General features: G+C 45.0%; 1 protein-coding gene across 1 annotated transcript in view; it reads left to right on the top strand.

Moving 5' to 3' along the window:
- The window catches only part of DOK5 (docking protein 5), a 127,522-nt gene extending 114,162 nt beyond the window's left edge, over positions 1-13,360 (top strand). The window contains exons 7-8 of the mRNA XM_032461411.1: positions 5,095-5,215; positions 12,566-13,360. Coding sequence (XP_032317302.1) covers positions 5,095-5,215; positions 12,566-12,630 — 186 coding nt within the window. The 3' untranslated portion in view covers positions 12,631-13,360. The remainder of the gene's footprint in view (positions 1-5,094; positions 5,216-12,565) is intronic.
- Positions 13,361-14,327: the final 967 nt, after the last annotated feature.

The raw sequence follows: 14,327 nt of genomic DNA on the forward strand, positions 1-14,327 counted from the left end.
CAGAGGAAGTAAGTTGGTTTATATATACGTCCTTAAACTGGGGATACTCCAGGAGTGGACGAGCTTTGGACGTCTCTCAGGCTGCGCCCACACTCGGCGTAGTCGGAGCTCTGACTCACCGCGCCGTCCTACTGTCCACCGTGTCCTCGTCAGGGCCCAGGCTGAGCGAGTGGAAGACTCTGATGTGATCTGCGTGTGCAGAGTGGCTCAGGGCTGAGACACCACTCGGCTTACCTTCAGGTGCAGCTGGGTGGAAGTTTGAGTCTGATGGGGAGGGAGGCAGGTCTTGAAGGAGGCATCTGTTTGGCACCGTGGTGATCTGTGCTTGTTTCTGAGTGGGTCCAGACAGTGTCACACACCCAGCACGTGAGCTTACTCAAGATTGATTGAGGCAGCAAACACTTACATCCTGTCATGCTGTGCAAATTGCAAAACATAATACTCTTGTAGAAACAGTTGGACTCCAGAGAAGGACAATACGCTGTAGTGTTACAGCTAAGACTCGCCACTGCGCTGCACTCCCGGTCCCAGACTCATAAGAGGAGTGAACAAGCTCCCCGTTAAGTGCCAGCCAAACCAGTGGAGAATGCAGAAACCCAAAATGCGGTTGGCGCCGGAGGGGACAGTGGTTTTTCTTTTCTTGCTGACACGTAGACATTGCGGTCAGAGAGGGTTGATTTGAATTCCCATTATTATAAGAGAAGGGCGTTGCTAACTGGCACTTTCCTCACTGTGACTATTAGGAGGTTTTTTAAAAATTTAATTTTTATTTTTTATCGAAGTATAGTTGACTTACAATGCTGTGTTAATTTCTGAGGGGTCTTTAAAAGGATCTGTGTTGATGAGGATGGCAGGGATGATGACGATGGAGGACCACGCTTTGGCCAGTTGTCACTCAGATTTAAATATTACTTCCCTCACGGATAGCTCAAGTGGTAGAGCGCATGCTTAGCATGCATGAGGTCCTGGGTTCAATCCCTAGTACCACCTCCAAAAACAAGTAAGTAAGCCTAATTACCTCCCCACTGAAAAAAAGCATTTTTTAAAATGTTAACTTTCCCTAGGACTAATTGACCGGAAGTAGCCACCCACTAACTCATACAGTCACACTTTAAAAAAAAATAGTTCCCATAGCACATACTACTATCTGGCTTCATTTTTTTGAGGACAGCTTTATTGAGATATAATTCACGTACCATACACTATACCCTTTAAAAAAATTTTTTTTTGAGGGGGGAGAAGGGAATTAGGCTTATTTATTTATCGGATGGAGGGACTGGGGATTGAACCCAGGACCTTGTGCATGCTAGGCATGCGCTCTACCACTGAGCTGTACCCTCCCCCACACTGTACCCTTTAAACTGTACAATTCAGTGGTGTTATTCACCACTGAAATGGAATTGTGAAACCATCATCACTGCCAACTCCAGAACATTTTCATCACCCCAAAAGGAACCCACCGCCTTTAACCATCACCCGCCCAGCCTCAGGGAAGCTCCGACCTGCCTTCTTTCTGTCTCTGCGTTGGCCCATCCCACACATCACATCTAAATGGAACCACACACTACGTGGTCTTTAGTGACGGCTTCTTTCACTTGGCATCATGTTTTCAGCCCATTCCATTTGTAGTGTGTATCGGGACGTCATTCCTTTTTAAGGCAATCCGATTCTCTTTTATTCGTTGAGTTTTACGGTCTGTCTCCTTAGACGGGAAGTTCCATGAGAAAGGAGACTTGAGGCTTGAACGCGGGGAGCGGTGTGATCCGAACCACCTGGCTCACCTGGCGCACAGCCTGAGCAGGAGCACGGGGCTCCTGCTCCACGGGCAGCTTCCCCACCTGGCAGCACGGTGCTCTGGGTGCCTTTGAAACCCCACCAGTTACATCCATTGATGGATTATTTCAGGCCGCCTGGCAGCATCAGAGCTCACTCGGGCTGGGTTAGGAAGAGACCTACAGGCACCCCTGATGTTTAGGGGGAATGTTTGAGTGCTGAAGTACAAGGTGGCATTTGTTTGACATTCACGAAGCCTAGTCATTCTTCCCTGGTGGGATCTTAAGCCCACACTGCTGATGGAATGAATAAATGTGTAGAGCTGAGCTCCCCCGCTGCCCGACTGCCCCGACCGACCGTGCACCCGCGCAGACGCAGATCTTTCCCTGAGGCCCTGCTCCTGCTCACCCCTTGAATGGCAGAGTAGAAAGACACAGTCTTATTACCATGTTCCCGCAGCCCCGGAGGACCACGTTCATTTAACCCGGACCTAGAGCTTCCGCGGGAATTCAGCTCTGGGCTCACAGTGCTTTTAATTTGCTGGGTTGGTTAGGATTTATCCCCTACTGCCTGGGCAAGGGCTGAGCTCATGCGTTCATTCCCTCATCCATCGTGTATTTGTTAAGGCTCTGGAGTCCCCAGGTAGGTGCTGGGGACACACAGATAGGATCCCCACGTTCTCAGAGTCACGGTCTGCAGGAGGAGGTGGGCTGGTTTAGCTGCTGTCACTAAACCATGAGATGATCAGAGTAAGCACTGGGCTAGGAGATGTCTGGTAGGAGCACCTGAGGTCGTTAAAGGGGAAGCGCTGTCAGGAAAATGTCGAGGGCAGGTGACTCCTGAGAGGAGAGGGGAGGTGTGAACCAGGTGAGGAGTAGGGAGAGCTCGCAGGCTTAGGAAGCAGCTAGACTCTCCCTCAAATGGCTTCCTAAGTCTTCTCACTCTTACAGAAGTCAGACACTTTTGCATTGTGAAATAAGAAGACTTTTCTCAGCGTTTTTCTCCAAAGACAATTCAAATGCCCCTTTCATAAAATGAGATATTCTTTCAGAGAGTTGAGGAAGAAACAGAGAACCAGGCTTTGTAATGTTCTCTATGAAACATGACATTGGTGTCATTTTATTTTTGTTCCTAAGTTAAACTTTCTAAAAATGCAGCCAAATCACACTGGGCTGCAGAAATATATTTATGGTAATTGTAGCACAATTTGAGGTGATGGCTATTTTATAAATGTTTTCTTTACATTAAAATTTTTATTACATTAAATATAATATAAGAAAATCAAATAATCAGTGCCATGAAAATTCAGTTCTTTTCCTCTCTTTATTTTTGTGTATTCCATGTGAATGAGGTTGAATGTCCCCAGAAATCACTGGTGATTTGGGAGGTTTTTTAGCTTGTTTGGTTTTGGTTTTTGCTCTTAAACTTTGAGACTTTCATTTCTACAGAAATAGAGAAACATCCACAGGACTTTTCTACTGGCCTTTGTTTTCAGCTTTTTGCCCTTTTGATTTAATAGATGTTCAGGAAAAAATGTCCACATGAAACTTAGTGCTGTGGAATTCTACTTGGATACACATTTTGGTAATTGTGCTGTTGGGCTAAAGAGAGAATTCAATCCATCACGTGTGAATGCAAGACATATATATTAAAACTGTCTTTGGAAAATGGTTATAATCTCTTTTTTTAAGGTCAGTCTCATCAACTTCAATCAGTTTTGGTCTCCAGGGTGCGAAGCCTCATATGTTGGCTTTATTGAGTGAACAGACGGATATGACGCCTGAAACCATGTTAATGAGATGTGTAAAGTGGGGAGTATTCTCTAAAAAAAAAATCTTTCAGTGGGCATTACAGTTTATACTCACCATAATAATACCCTCCATTTTCCCTGTTCCTGGTTTGTGCTAGGCAAGTGCTAAGCAGGCATCATCCCACTGAACTCTCTTACAACCCACATGGGTAAATACTTGATGCCACCTTGTCTCCTGTGAGCAGGTAACATGGCATTCCTCTAGATACAATGGTCTGCCGTTCACTGTTCCTTAATGACACAGTATGTGTTTCCCTTTTAGTTGATGTAAATCTGTCTTCCTGTGGTTTGCAATTGCCACATGCTCCAGTGTGTCTCTGCAATTACCCAGGTCCTGAGAGATGGACACTAAAGTTGCCTTCAGTTTTCCATGATGCCAAACTGTGTCCTCATGACCATCCTGGTACAAATCTGTGTATTTTGGGGCACATTTTTGTAAGACTGGGGTGATTTATTTGATATTCAGGCAACTCGAGGAAATCAGATATTATGAATTGTCACTTGGTATATTATGACAATAAACTGGATCATGCTTGTGTCTAGACTGGGGCTCAGATGAGAGGGTGGCTGGGGGGCTGCCTCAAATCACACACATGCTCTTCTTGGCTGCACTGTCCTCGTTTGCCTTCTGTTCACCTCTTTCCCATCCCACTAAGCTGTCTTCTCTCTGAAACTTCCCCTGTGAGGTCAGTTCCCCGGATGCAGCCGGACAGACCACTGACTGCTCCCCGAGGTCCTGGGGCCTCACACTGTCTTTTGGGCTGGATACTCCTACATGCTAGAGCCATGACCTCACTCAGTACCTGGAACGAGGACCAGGCACTTGTACGAGCAGACAGGCCTCTTTTTCTTATTCTAGTGATAGAACATCCAACTCAAGCCAGCTTCAACTGAAAAGAAGTAATCGGCTCATACACTTGGAAAGTCCAGGCTAGTCTCCGGGTCCAGGGAGGATCCAGGGTCTCAGAGGAGCTTGTGAAGACCCTTACCTCCTTCCCTTGGCTGCCTTCCTCGGAATAGTGTCCACTGACTAGCACGTTCCCCCTTCATTGTTCCAAGACAGGCTCGCGCCCCATCTCCTGTCCTCTCAGGAACCCCACAAGGTCATGCGTTCAACTCAGCGGGTATTTATTGTTTGCCTACCATGTGCCAGGAAATGTTTTAGACCCTGGGATCCAACTGTGAATAAAACAGGAAACACCCCCTTAATACCTCCACTGATTCTCTCCTCCTCAAAAGCTCTAATATATGTCCCTGGGGACTGTGTCTTGTCGAGGCCTGGCTCGGGTCCCCAGGCCACCCCTAGAATCAGTGGCGGATTGAGCCGAGCTGGAGGGAAGCTCCCCAGAGGAAAACAGTGCGCGGTTGGCAGCCCGGGGGGAAGGATGGCTGGATGCTAGCAGGTGTCCACCACCAGGGCGACATACTAACTGATTTGCCTGGAGTTCCCTGGGGCAGGGCTCCCGCAGCCCCGGGGTTGCTGACACAGCGTTCTCCTCTCTCTGACGCAGCTGCAGATGAAGATGAGTGAGCGGGCCGCCTCGCTGAGCACAATGGTGCCCCTGCCTCGCAGCGCCTACTGGCAGCACATCACGCGGCAGCACAGCACTGGGCAGCTGTACCGCCTGCAAGGTAAGCTCGTGCGCGTGCGCGGGGCGGGGGGCGGGGCCTGGCCTCCCGGTGGGGCGGGGCTCAGCTCCTCGGTGGCGCGGCCGCACCACGCCCCCCATCAAGGTCTCACTCCCCGGTCACCGACTCCGTCACAGTGTCCTGGCGGCAGTGGTTTAAAATGCAGCTTCTCGGGGCCCCACCACCAGAGAGTCTAGATTTTAAGATGTAATAAGTGACCTGCAGTTTTAATAAATGCCTGCACAGGTCTGAACAAGAGCTTGGCGTATTGTAGATGCTCAAAAAATATGTCCTGAGTGCCTGAAGGAGTGCCGAGCGAGCGCCTGCCTTGACAGTCAGTAAATAAGCTCACCTTCCAGGACGTATCTGCACAGAGAGTGAGTTGGGTTAGGTCAGTCGTCATAAATGCTACTGGTTCCATATCAGAACAAATTCATTAATGTTTGCCACATTTGATTTTGTCATCACAGTTTTTGTCATGTACATCTCACTCACACTATTCAATTTTCTTCAGTCTCTTCTACTTAGATACATTTATGTTTTTAACTAAAATTAATTTTACTACCTCTGTTCTTTTTTAAAATGATTTTATTTCCTTTCCACTTTATCTTTTGGGGGGGTAGGTATCAGGGGGAAGTAATTAGGTTTATTTATTCACTTATTTATTTTTAAGGGAGGTACTGGGGGTTGAACCCAGGACCTCGTGCATGCTAAACACACGCTCTACCAATGAGCTAGACCCTCCCTCCTTACTACTTCTATTCTGTTCTAACAACTGGCTGTATGTTTTCTAGTACATAATATGATCAACTATACAAATATAAATGATAATTATTGAAGGTTTAAAAGAAGCTTGCATATAAATATATCCTCACACAAAGCTATGGAACTGCTTTGTAAGTTGACTTTCTACACATACCAAAATGATCTTTACAAAAAAAGATATGTCTTTTCAGATTCTGTGTCTGGAATGCAAAAGAAAATTGGGAACCAAAGTGATGTACGCTTTGTAGAGGGGAAGTTGGTAAATTGCCTTAATTCCTGAGAGACAGTCTGAGAGTAATTTGAGAATCGTCAACTTGTATCAGAGTTGATGAGCCACTGGATTTCTCTAGAATCCCGTGTTTGCAAAGATGCCACTGAGAGTGAGGACAGGACGTCCTGGAAATTTAAAATATGTTGCAGTTTCAGAATTTATCAGCTAATATCCTGGAGCTTAAAAATCCTCAAGACAATCTGGACATAGAGAAATGTCATATGAGGAACACAGTCATTTTAGAATCTTTATCTTAACTGATCTAACTGTCCTTAACCAAAACGAATAGGCACACATCAGAAATGATTTAAGACTAAGGAATTTATCAGGGCCTTCCTTGACGGTATAATAATATTTTTTTTAATCTTAAATTTAAAGAGTATGTTTTAGATACTGTTACATACTGTTGGTAGGCCCCTTGGGTATATAAAACTGCCTCTGACAATGTCTACGTCTGCTTGCTACAAAGAAAACGATTCTATCTGCCAGCATACAAAGTTTTTTCAACCACAACGACAAAAATTGCAAGTCTACCTGCATGCAAGAAGCCCATTTTATGGTTGAAAAACCATCCGTAGCTGACAGGTCTGAGATGAGCATCTGAGACGAGCGATCCACTAATTCCAAGATAACAGAAGTGATAACATTACCTCCAAAAGTGGAGCAGAGCGATACAGAACTTCACCGCCAAGAAAAATACCATACTCTTGGAGAAGTTTCTGTTGTTTTTGTCAAAACTAGCAAGCCACCAACCAAACAGCTCAGATCAGAATTAGATCTGGGTTTATTTGGCCAGCCTTTATATTTAGGTTTATTATTTACTATTTTTTATAATCCAATACTCAAAAGTAATGAAATTCAGGCAGACTTTGGAGATATCCCAGTTTCAGTTCTGGACCCCCGCAATAAGGCCATATTGTGATAAAGCGAGTCACGGGAATTTCTTGGTTTCCTAGTGCAGGTAAAAGTTACGCTCACACTATGCCGTAGTCTGTGAAGTGTACACTAGCATTATGTCTAAAAAGATGTACGTACTTTAATTAAAAATACTTTATTGCTAAAAAATGCTAACCAACTTCAGAGCCTTCAAAAAGTCATAGTAGTAACATCAAAGATCACTGACCACAGGTCACCATAACAAATATGATAATAAGGAACAAGTTAGAAATATTGCGAGAATTACCAAAATGTGACACAAGAGACACGAAGTGAGCAAATGCTGTTGGGAAAATGGTGCCAAGACTTCCTCGATGCAAGGTTGCCACAAACCTTCAATTAAAAAAAAAGTTGCCATATCTGTGAAGCACAATAAGATGAGGTCTGCCCGCATTACTGTAAAATTAAATTCGAATTTATTGGTAGAGATTTTCCAAATGAACACAGCAGCAGCAGTAGGTACAAAGCAGTAATTTGAAGATGGTGATGGCTCAGTTTCTAATGCAATAAATACCAGTGATAATGAGAAAAAATGCCACAGAATTCCTGCAGAGATGATGGATTATCAAACTTTGTGATTGGTAATTTTATAGGGTTTTGAAGATGATAATTAAAACTATAATTGTTTGTTCTTTGATATATCGTATGACCTGTGTTGAACACAAATTATCAATAGAATTCTTACATTTGTCCTGTTTTGACTGCATACTGATACTCAATGAAATGATCTTGGAATATTTCTGTGCATGAGAATGGCATTATTATTGCTTCATTTTCTTCTTTGCTTTATGTTTTTGACCAATTATTTCATCAAATTATTTATTTCCACCTACTTTTGTTGCCTGTGTGGGAATTAATGTAAACGTATTTTGTTTTGATACTTAATTGGTACCAATGTCTGCTGAGAGAGTTCCTCACCAGCATGTTCTGTATAGATTTCTCCATATTTATTTTATCTCGTGAACTGCTTTTTGGTCACCAATATTCATTGAGATGCAGTGCTAATATGTGCTGTGTATGTAGTTTGGGGACTCAACTTACCACAAAATTTGACAGATTAAAAAAAATATTCACAGACTAGTTAAAATTATCTTGCCTATTGGGGATGGTCATTTACACGACAAATAAATGGGGTATGTTCATCTATCATTCCACCTGTGTCACCTGCCTTCCTTCTTCCCTTCTGCCCACCTCCAGGAAAAAAATGAGGTTGAGAAAAATTAATAGCATCACGGCCCTGTGTGTGTCGCCGGGTGAGATTACACAGCACAAAATTTCTTCCTGTTTTGCTGCTGTCCATGAGCTGTAATTCCTCTGGCCAATTCACCTACCCTGATGTATTTCGGGCTGACTTTTCCTGACAGGTCTGGAGGTTAATCTTGGAAATCATACAGACCCTTGAAGGAAGTCATCCAACTGGTTTGAGAAAAATTTCCTCTCCAAATTTAGTCCTAGAGAGCCACCTGCTGGTTGATTTTGGAATTACCATTTTATGGTTGCTGTATTTGTGGGGAGAGGAAGGTGCTGGTTTTGACACACGCCTCATGTTTAGTCCACCTCCGCTGCTTTTCCCACCGCATTTTCCAGTTTTCACAACTAAATTTTCTTCTATGCGTAGGAATATACAAATCAACATGTGAAGGAGGTTTATTATGAAAACTGGGAAGACATTTATGAAACGGAAGCATTCAGCAGTATGTTGAGCAATGTATTCACAGGAGTCTTTTAAGAATTCATTGCATAAAATAACCACAGAGTCATCTCTTCGCAGTTGTGTTCTGTGTTGTCCTAACCCTGGTTGATATCACCCTCCTCCAAAAAAGTACGATGGTCCAGTAAGTTTGGGGCAGAATGCTAGTAAGTTCTCGTTTAGGAGATTCAGAAAGCAAATCAGTATTTCAAGGCTCTGAGATGTCCTGCAGTAGAGAATTTGATCATATTTAAACCGGAGCACCACAAATTAGGTGAACGTGCAACCTTTTCTCCTCTTTTTAATATAAACAAACATTAAAAAACCACTAGTCAACTACCGGATTTGTTCTTTACAAGGGAGACAAGATATACTCAGTGAGTATTTTTATAAAAGCTACTGTTTCTTGAGGACTTACTGTGTTCCAGGCTTTGCACCAGGACCTTAACATATGTGATCTCATTTAGTCTGCAAAACCACCACCTGAGAGTAGTTTATTCCCATATGCAGCTAAGACACAGAATTGGAAGGGTTAGTAATGTGTCCAAGATCACCTGTCTAGTAAGGAGTTGAGGCCTTCATCTCTCCGTCCATTCACTGATGCATTCATTTATTTGGTAAATGTTAACTGAGCATCTGCTTTATGCCAGGCACTGTGTTGGGTGATGGAGATACACTGGGGCTACTAGACAGGCCTGTTTCTGCCCTCCTACAACTTACAGTCTAAAGGGGAGTCACAGTCAGTCATTACACACATACATTTAATTTCAAGTTCAGTCCATGTCACTTTGAAAAGAGAGTGTCCGTACTAGAGAACGGTGGTAGAGTTGTTGGTTTTGGGAGGTGGATGACAAAGGGACTTCTGTAGATGAGATGGTCACCAGAGGCTGCAGCATTTACCCCAAGACCTGAGTCTGAGAAGAGGCAGCCATACTGAGAGCCAGGGAGAAACATTCGCCACAGAGAGATCCATACGTGCAAAAGCCCTGTGGCAGAAAGGAGCTGGGTGTTCAAAGAGCAGAGGCGAGGCAGTGTGGCTGGTGCATAAGGGGCGCTGGGAGACAGCCTGGTGTGTCTGGTTTCACGGCAGTGTTTGTCTCAAACCCCCTCACCTCCGTCTTAAAGTTAACATCTTAGGAATCTTTGCCCCTTACTCTGATGCTGCTCTGTTGCTCGATATTTTTAGGAGCCTTCCTTTGGAATTGCCTCAGAAGACAGCGTCCCTTGTTTCAAAACAAAAAAAGTGAGAACAAAAAATAGGCACTTATACCATTGATCAAATGTGACTTCAGATAATTTTAGGAAATCAAAGAGGAGCATTCGATGTTTGCGTCACACTCTGCTGTAGACCGCGGTGCCCTGTGTGGCTCACCCGGCAACGGTTTGAGTTGGCAAGAGTGGGAGCATCTTCTCCAGTTCAGTGAAGGCAGAGACTGACACCCTCGGAGGCCAAGTCCTTGCTCAAGATCACATAGCCAGTGAGTGGAGGGACTGGCATTAGAACTCCAGCGTTCGGACTCCTAATCCAGGGCAATTTCTTTCTTTTATCATACGTTCTTGCCTTCGGGAGGGAATTCTCCCACTGTGGGTGTTTCCAAGGCAAATACCACGTGATGGAGATAGCTCCTCTGGAAGTTTGGTTCCAGGCCCTGACGTTTACGTTTTTATTTTAAGGTTGATAGCTTCCTGGAGCTCATGGCTACTCTGGAGAAGTTAACATTGGTTTTCCAGTAGTAATTCTAACACAGTCACGTACGTTGTATGTACTGCCTTTAAGAGAGAAGTAATAAAGATCTGAGCAAATGTGAAAAGAGGGCATATAAACCAGGATCTCAAGTTTGCTTGTCTATAGGGACCAGAAGGACATGCCAAGAGTGAAACAGGACAGATGTGGGGGAGGCGGGGTCCCTGGTGAGCAGCCCAGGGAGAGCACAGGCCTGGAGAATCTGCCCTTCACGGAAAGTCTGCAGTTACTCGATATTAAGCTATTCCAAATGTTTCATGCCCTGTGCAGGCCAGAGCCCAGGCCTGGGCCCAGATGGGGTCCACAGGCCAGTGCCAGCTTGTGACCCCTGTGTGAACTGCAAAGCTGGAAGAAAATCTTTCACTCCATCTCCTGGCTTTAAGCTTAAAAACGGCATTCAAGCCAAGCTGGGAGGATTCAGTGAACCAGCATGACTGAGGCTGTAGGTCCTTTCATTTCGACTTGACCCCAGTGGCTGCTGTCAGTCGCTTTTCCCGAAAACTCTTAGTGTTAGGAGCCACCGCCGAAGGTTCAGTAGAGGCTTCACCCTTGACTGAGATTGGGATGTTTGCATTGACGCTGTTTGTATGCAGTCTGCTTCCTCTGGGGAGATTATCAAACCGTCGGAAAGATTTCCCTGGATTTTCACTTGTGGCGCCCAAACCCGTTAGTACAATGTCTCTGTGTTACAGTGCACGCGCTTGTGTGCTGGAAGGAGGGCAGAATCCATGGCCCACACGGCTGGGAGGCTGGAAGGAATGCTTTCTAGTGACTTGGGATATTTTAATATTCAGATTTCTCTAATCATAATCAGTGCTGTTGTTTAGATTTATAATTTTCTTATGGTTCAGGCTTGCAAATAAGCGAATCCATGACTTCTTATGTTGGAAAGAGACTGGACTGCGGTGTGACGGAGACCAGGGCTGTTGGTGATGATGTGATAAGAGCAGAAAGGCGGAGGCTTCGGGGCCAGAGGCCACTATGACCCCTTTTGCTCGCTTCAGTGTTTCGAACGCGTTCCGTGGGGCGGCCGTGCCCCCCTGCGCTGCGGCCCCCTCTCCCCGTGTGTGGGCCGGGGTGTCGCGCGTTGGGTCCCGGGGATGCTGTGCGCCCTCGGGTAGGTTTTGCTCTGCTCACCTGGGCCGCGTGAATTCCTCCGCGGTAGTGCCTCCCAGCCGGCAGAGGGCGGTGACACCTCTTGTTTTTGTAGAATCAAGTGGTTTGTCGGCAGGATTGGCAGCCTGGCCTCCTGGCCCGTCCATCCTGTGTCTGTTTCTGTTCACGTCGTTTTATTGCCACAGCCACGCCCACTCCTTACGCGGTCACCGGTTGGCCTGTGCTCCGGGCAGCAGAGTTAAGTGGTTGCCATGAGACCACACCGCGTGCAAGATCTAAAATATTTAGTGTCTGGCGCTTTATGGAGAAAGGCTGCCAGCTCCTACCTTAGCTCACAGAGGGGGCTGACAGTGGCCTCGTGTGTTGCCTTTCTGATTTCTTCACTTTTCTCGGTTTGGGACCTAAACCTGAGATAATAAAGACTAAATGGAATTTAAGACGTCTTCCTTGACAGCAAGGTTTCCTGGGGATAAAGAAAATAGTCTTATTTCTGATCAGGTTGCCAAAGAGTGTCCTCGCCGACAGTTTGCACAGTGCTTTGATTCTTTCTCATGTCCCCTAAATATTCTGGGTTGATAAAGATGAAATATTAAGGAGGAGGTTTTCCTTAACTGCTGCGGGTCTGACCATAGCTCGGTGCGAAGGCCACATGCAAATGATATGATAATCACATCCTTTCTCATGGCTCTTATTTGCATATCCCCGTGAGTGGCCTCTGAGGAAAAATATCCTGTGTCCTGCGTTACTTATTTGTGTTCTAGAGAAACTAGCTAACCCAGCTGTGGGCTTCCTGGAAATATAACTGCCGTTTTACAATTCTTTTTGGAAAAGATGTCACCAGCCCTCTGAAGCTTCATCGGACAGAGACTTTTCCTGCCTACCCATCTGAGCACTGACGACAGAAACGCCAAGAATCGCCATGTGACCGGCTTGTGACGGGTCAGCCACAGACCCACCCGGAAGGTCAGAGGGTGACCCCGAGGGAGGTGATGACGCCAGGAAGCTGCAAGTCCCTGCCAACTGCGCGCTCCTGGGGAAACTCTGCAATACTGTCTTTGTCTTTTTCTTGGTTCCTTTCTTTTTTTCTCCCACTTTCTTTAAAAAAAAAAAAAAATCTTAGCGTAATTGAAACCTGCTCTATCGATGTGCACTTTTTGTTCCCTCTTTTACAGCTGGACAGTAAGGAGTCGATGACACAAAAGGATTTTCTATCGTAGACACCGTGTCCCCTGCACCTCCTCTGAATCTGTCCTTTTGCGGATTCTTGTGATTTTTCCTTCTGAGTGTTTCCATTGTATGAATCAGTACTGATGATAAAATGGCTCTTAATTGTTATTTGTTTATACAGTATTCCTCAGTTATTAATACTATGGTTCTGCTTAACTCTTGGCAATCAGACCTGATTATAAGTACCCATTAGTTAAATCAGTGCTTTGACTCACTCTTACCTATTATGTTAAGAAACCACTTTTCTGCTCACCCGTTAGTATTCTTTACAGGGTTACAATGTCTCTCTCACGCCATCCCCCGCCCCAACCCCTTCCCTTTTTTTAAAAGCCTTTATTTTGTTTGGTGTACCTTCCTAAAATATTTTAAAATAAAAGAGATCATTCTTCACCCACGTGATCTTGGGATTCTGGCTATCTGGTTGTCTCTATATCACCAGTGTTTCTGAAGGCGTGTGAGCATTTTCCTTGTGAGCTGTGAGCATGGTTTGGCATTGCGTTTGATGGACCTCCAGCCATGTATGCGTTTGCTCACTCGTTCATTGACCCGGTCTGTGCTGAGAGTCTGCTGGTTCCAGGTACTGTGCTGGACGGAGTCCGGGGATTTAGAGGGAAAAGACACAGTCTGTGTCACCAAAGACCTTAAATGCAGACGAGTGTGACCAGGAAATAAAGACGCAGCTCCAGGATAGAGCAACGTCTGCTAAATGGGCCATCAGAGGCCATGTGCTTCTAACGAGATGGTCACTGTTTTCCAGGCTTTCCCACCAGGAAACTGCCAGATGGGAAGTGAAATCTTGTGAGCTTACGAGGCCAGAGTTGCCATAAAACTGCAAGAGAGAGCAGGGATGGTGTCTGTCCTGGTCATGACTCTTATTTCCAGCAGTGTGGCCAGATAAAATATAGGATATCCAATTAAACTGAAATTTCAGATACACAATGAACGATTTTTTTTAGTATAAGTGCATTGCGTGGGACATAATTATACTTAAAAATATCCATTGTATATCCTAGATTCAAATTTGACTGGATGGTCTATATTTTTCTTTGCTAAATTTGACAAGCCTGTTACCTTGGTCCTAGCTCTGTGCCTGACACACAGGTCATGCTTGAGAAATACATGTGGAATGAATGGGTAGACGAATCAACTCCTGTCCTTGGCGTAGAGTTCTTTCTACCAGGGGAGGCAAATTAACATGGATTGTGTACTGTTTCAGTGCCAGGCACTGGGCTTAGGACCTTCACCAGAAAATAATATTCCTATATTTTTCTAGGGAAAAAAAATAAATTTTGCAGAGCCCCAAGAGAGGGCCATAAAACGGTGTGTTTTCATTTGTGCCCCTTCCAAAAAGTACATAATTTCCCAA

This window comes from Camelus ferus, chromosome 19, assembly GCF_009834535.1.
Source record: "Camelus ferus isolate YT-003-E chromosome 19, BCGSAC_Cfer_1.0, whole genome shotgun sequence".
NCBI classification, from domain to species: Eukaryota; Metazoa; Chordata; class Mammalia; order Artiodactyla; family Camelidae; genus Camelus; species Camelus ferus.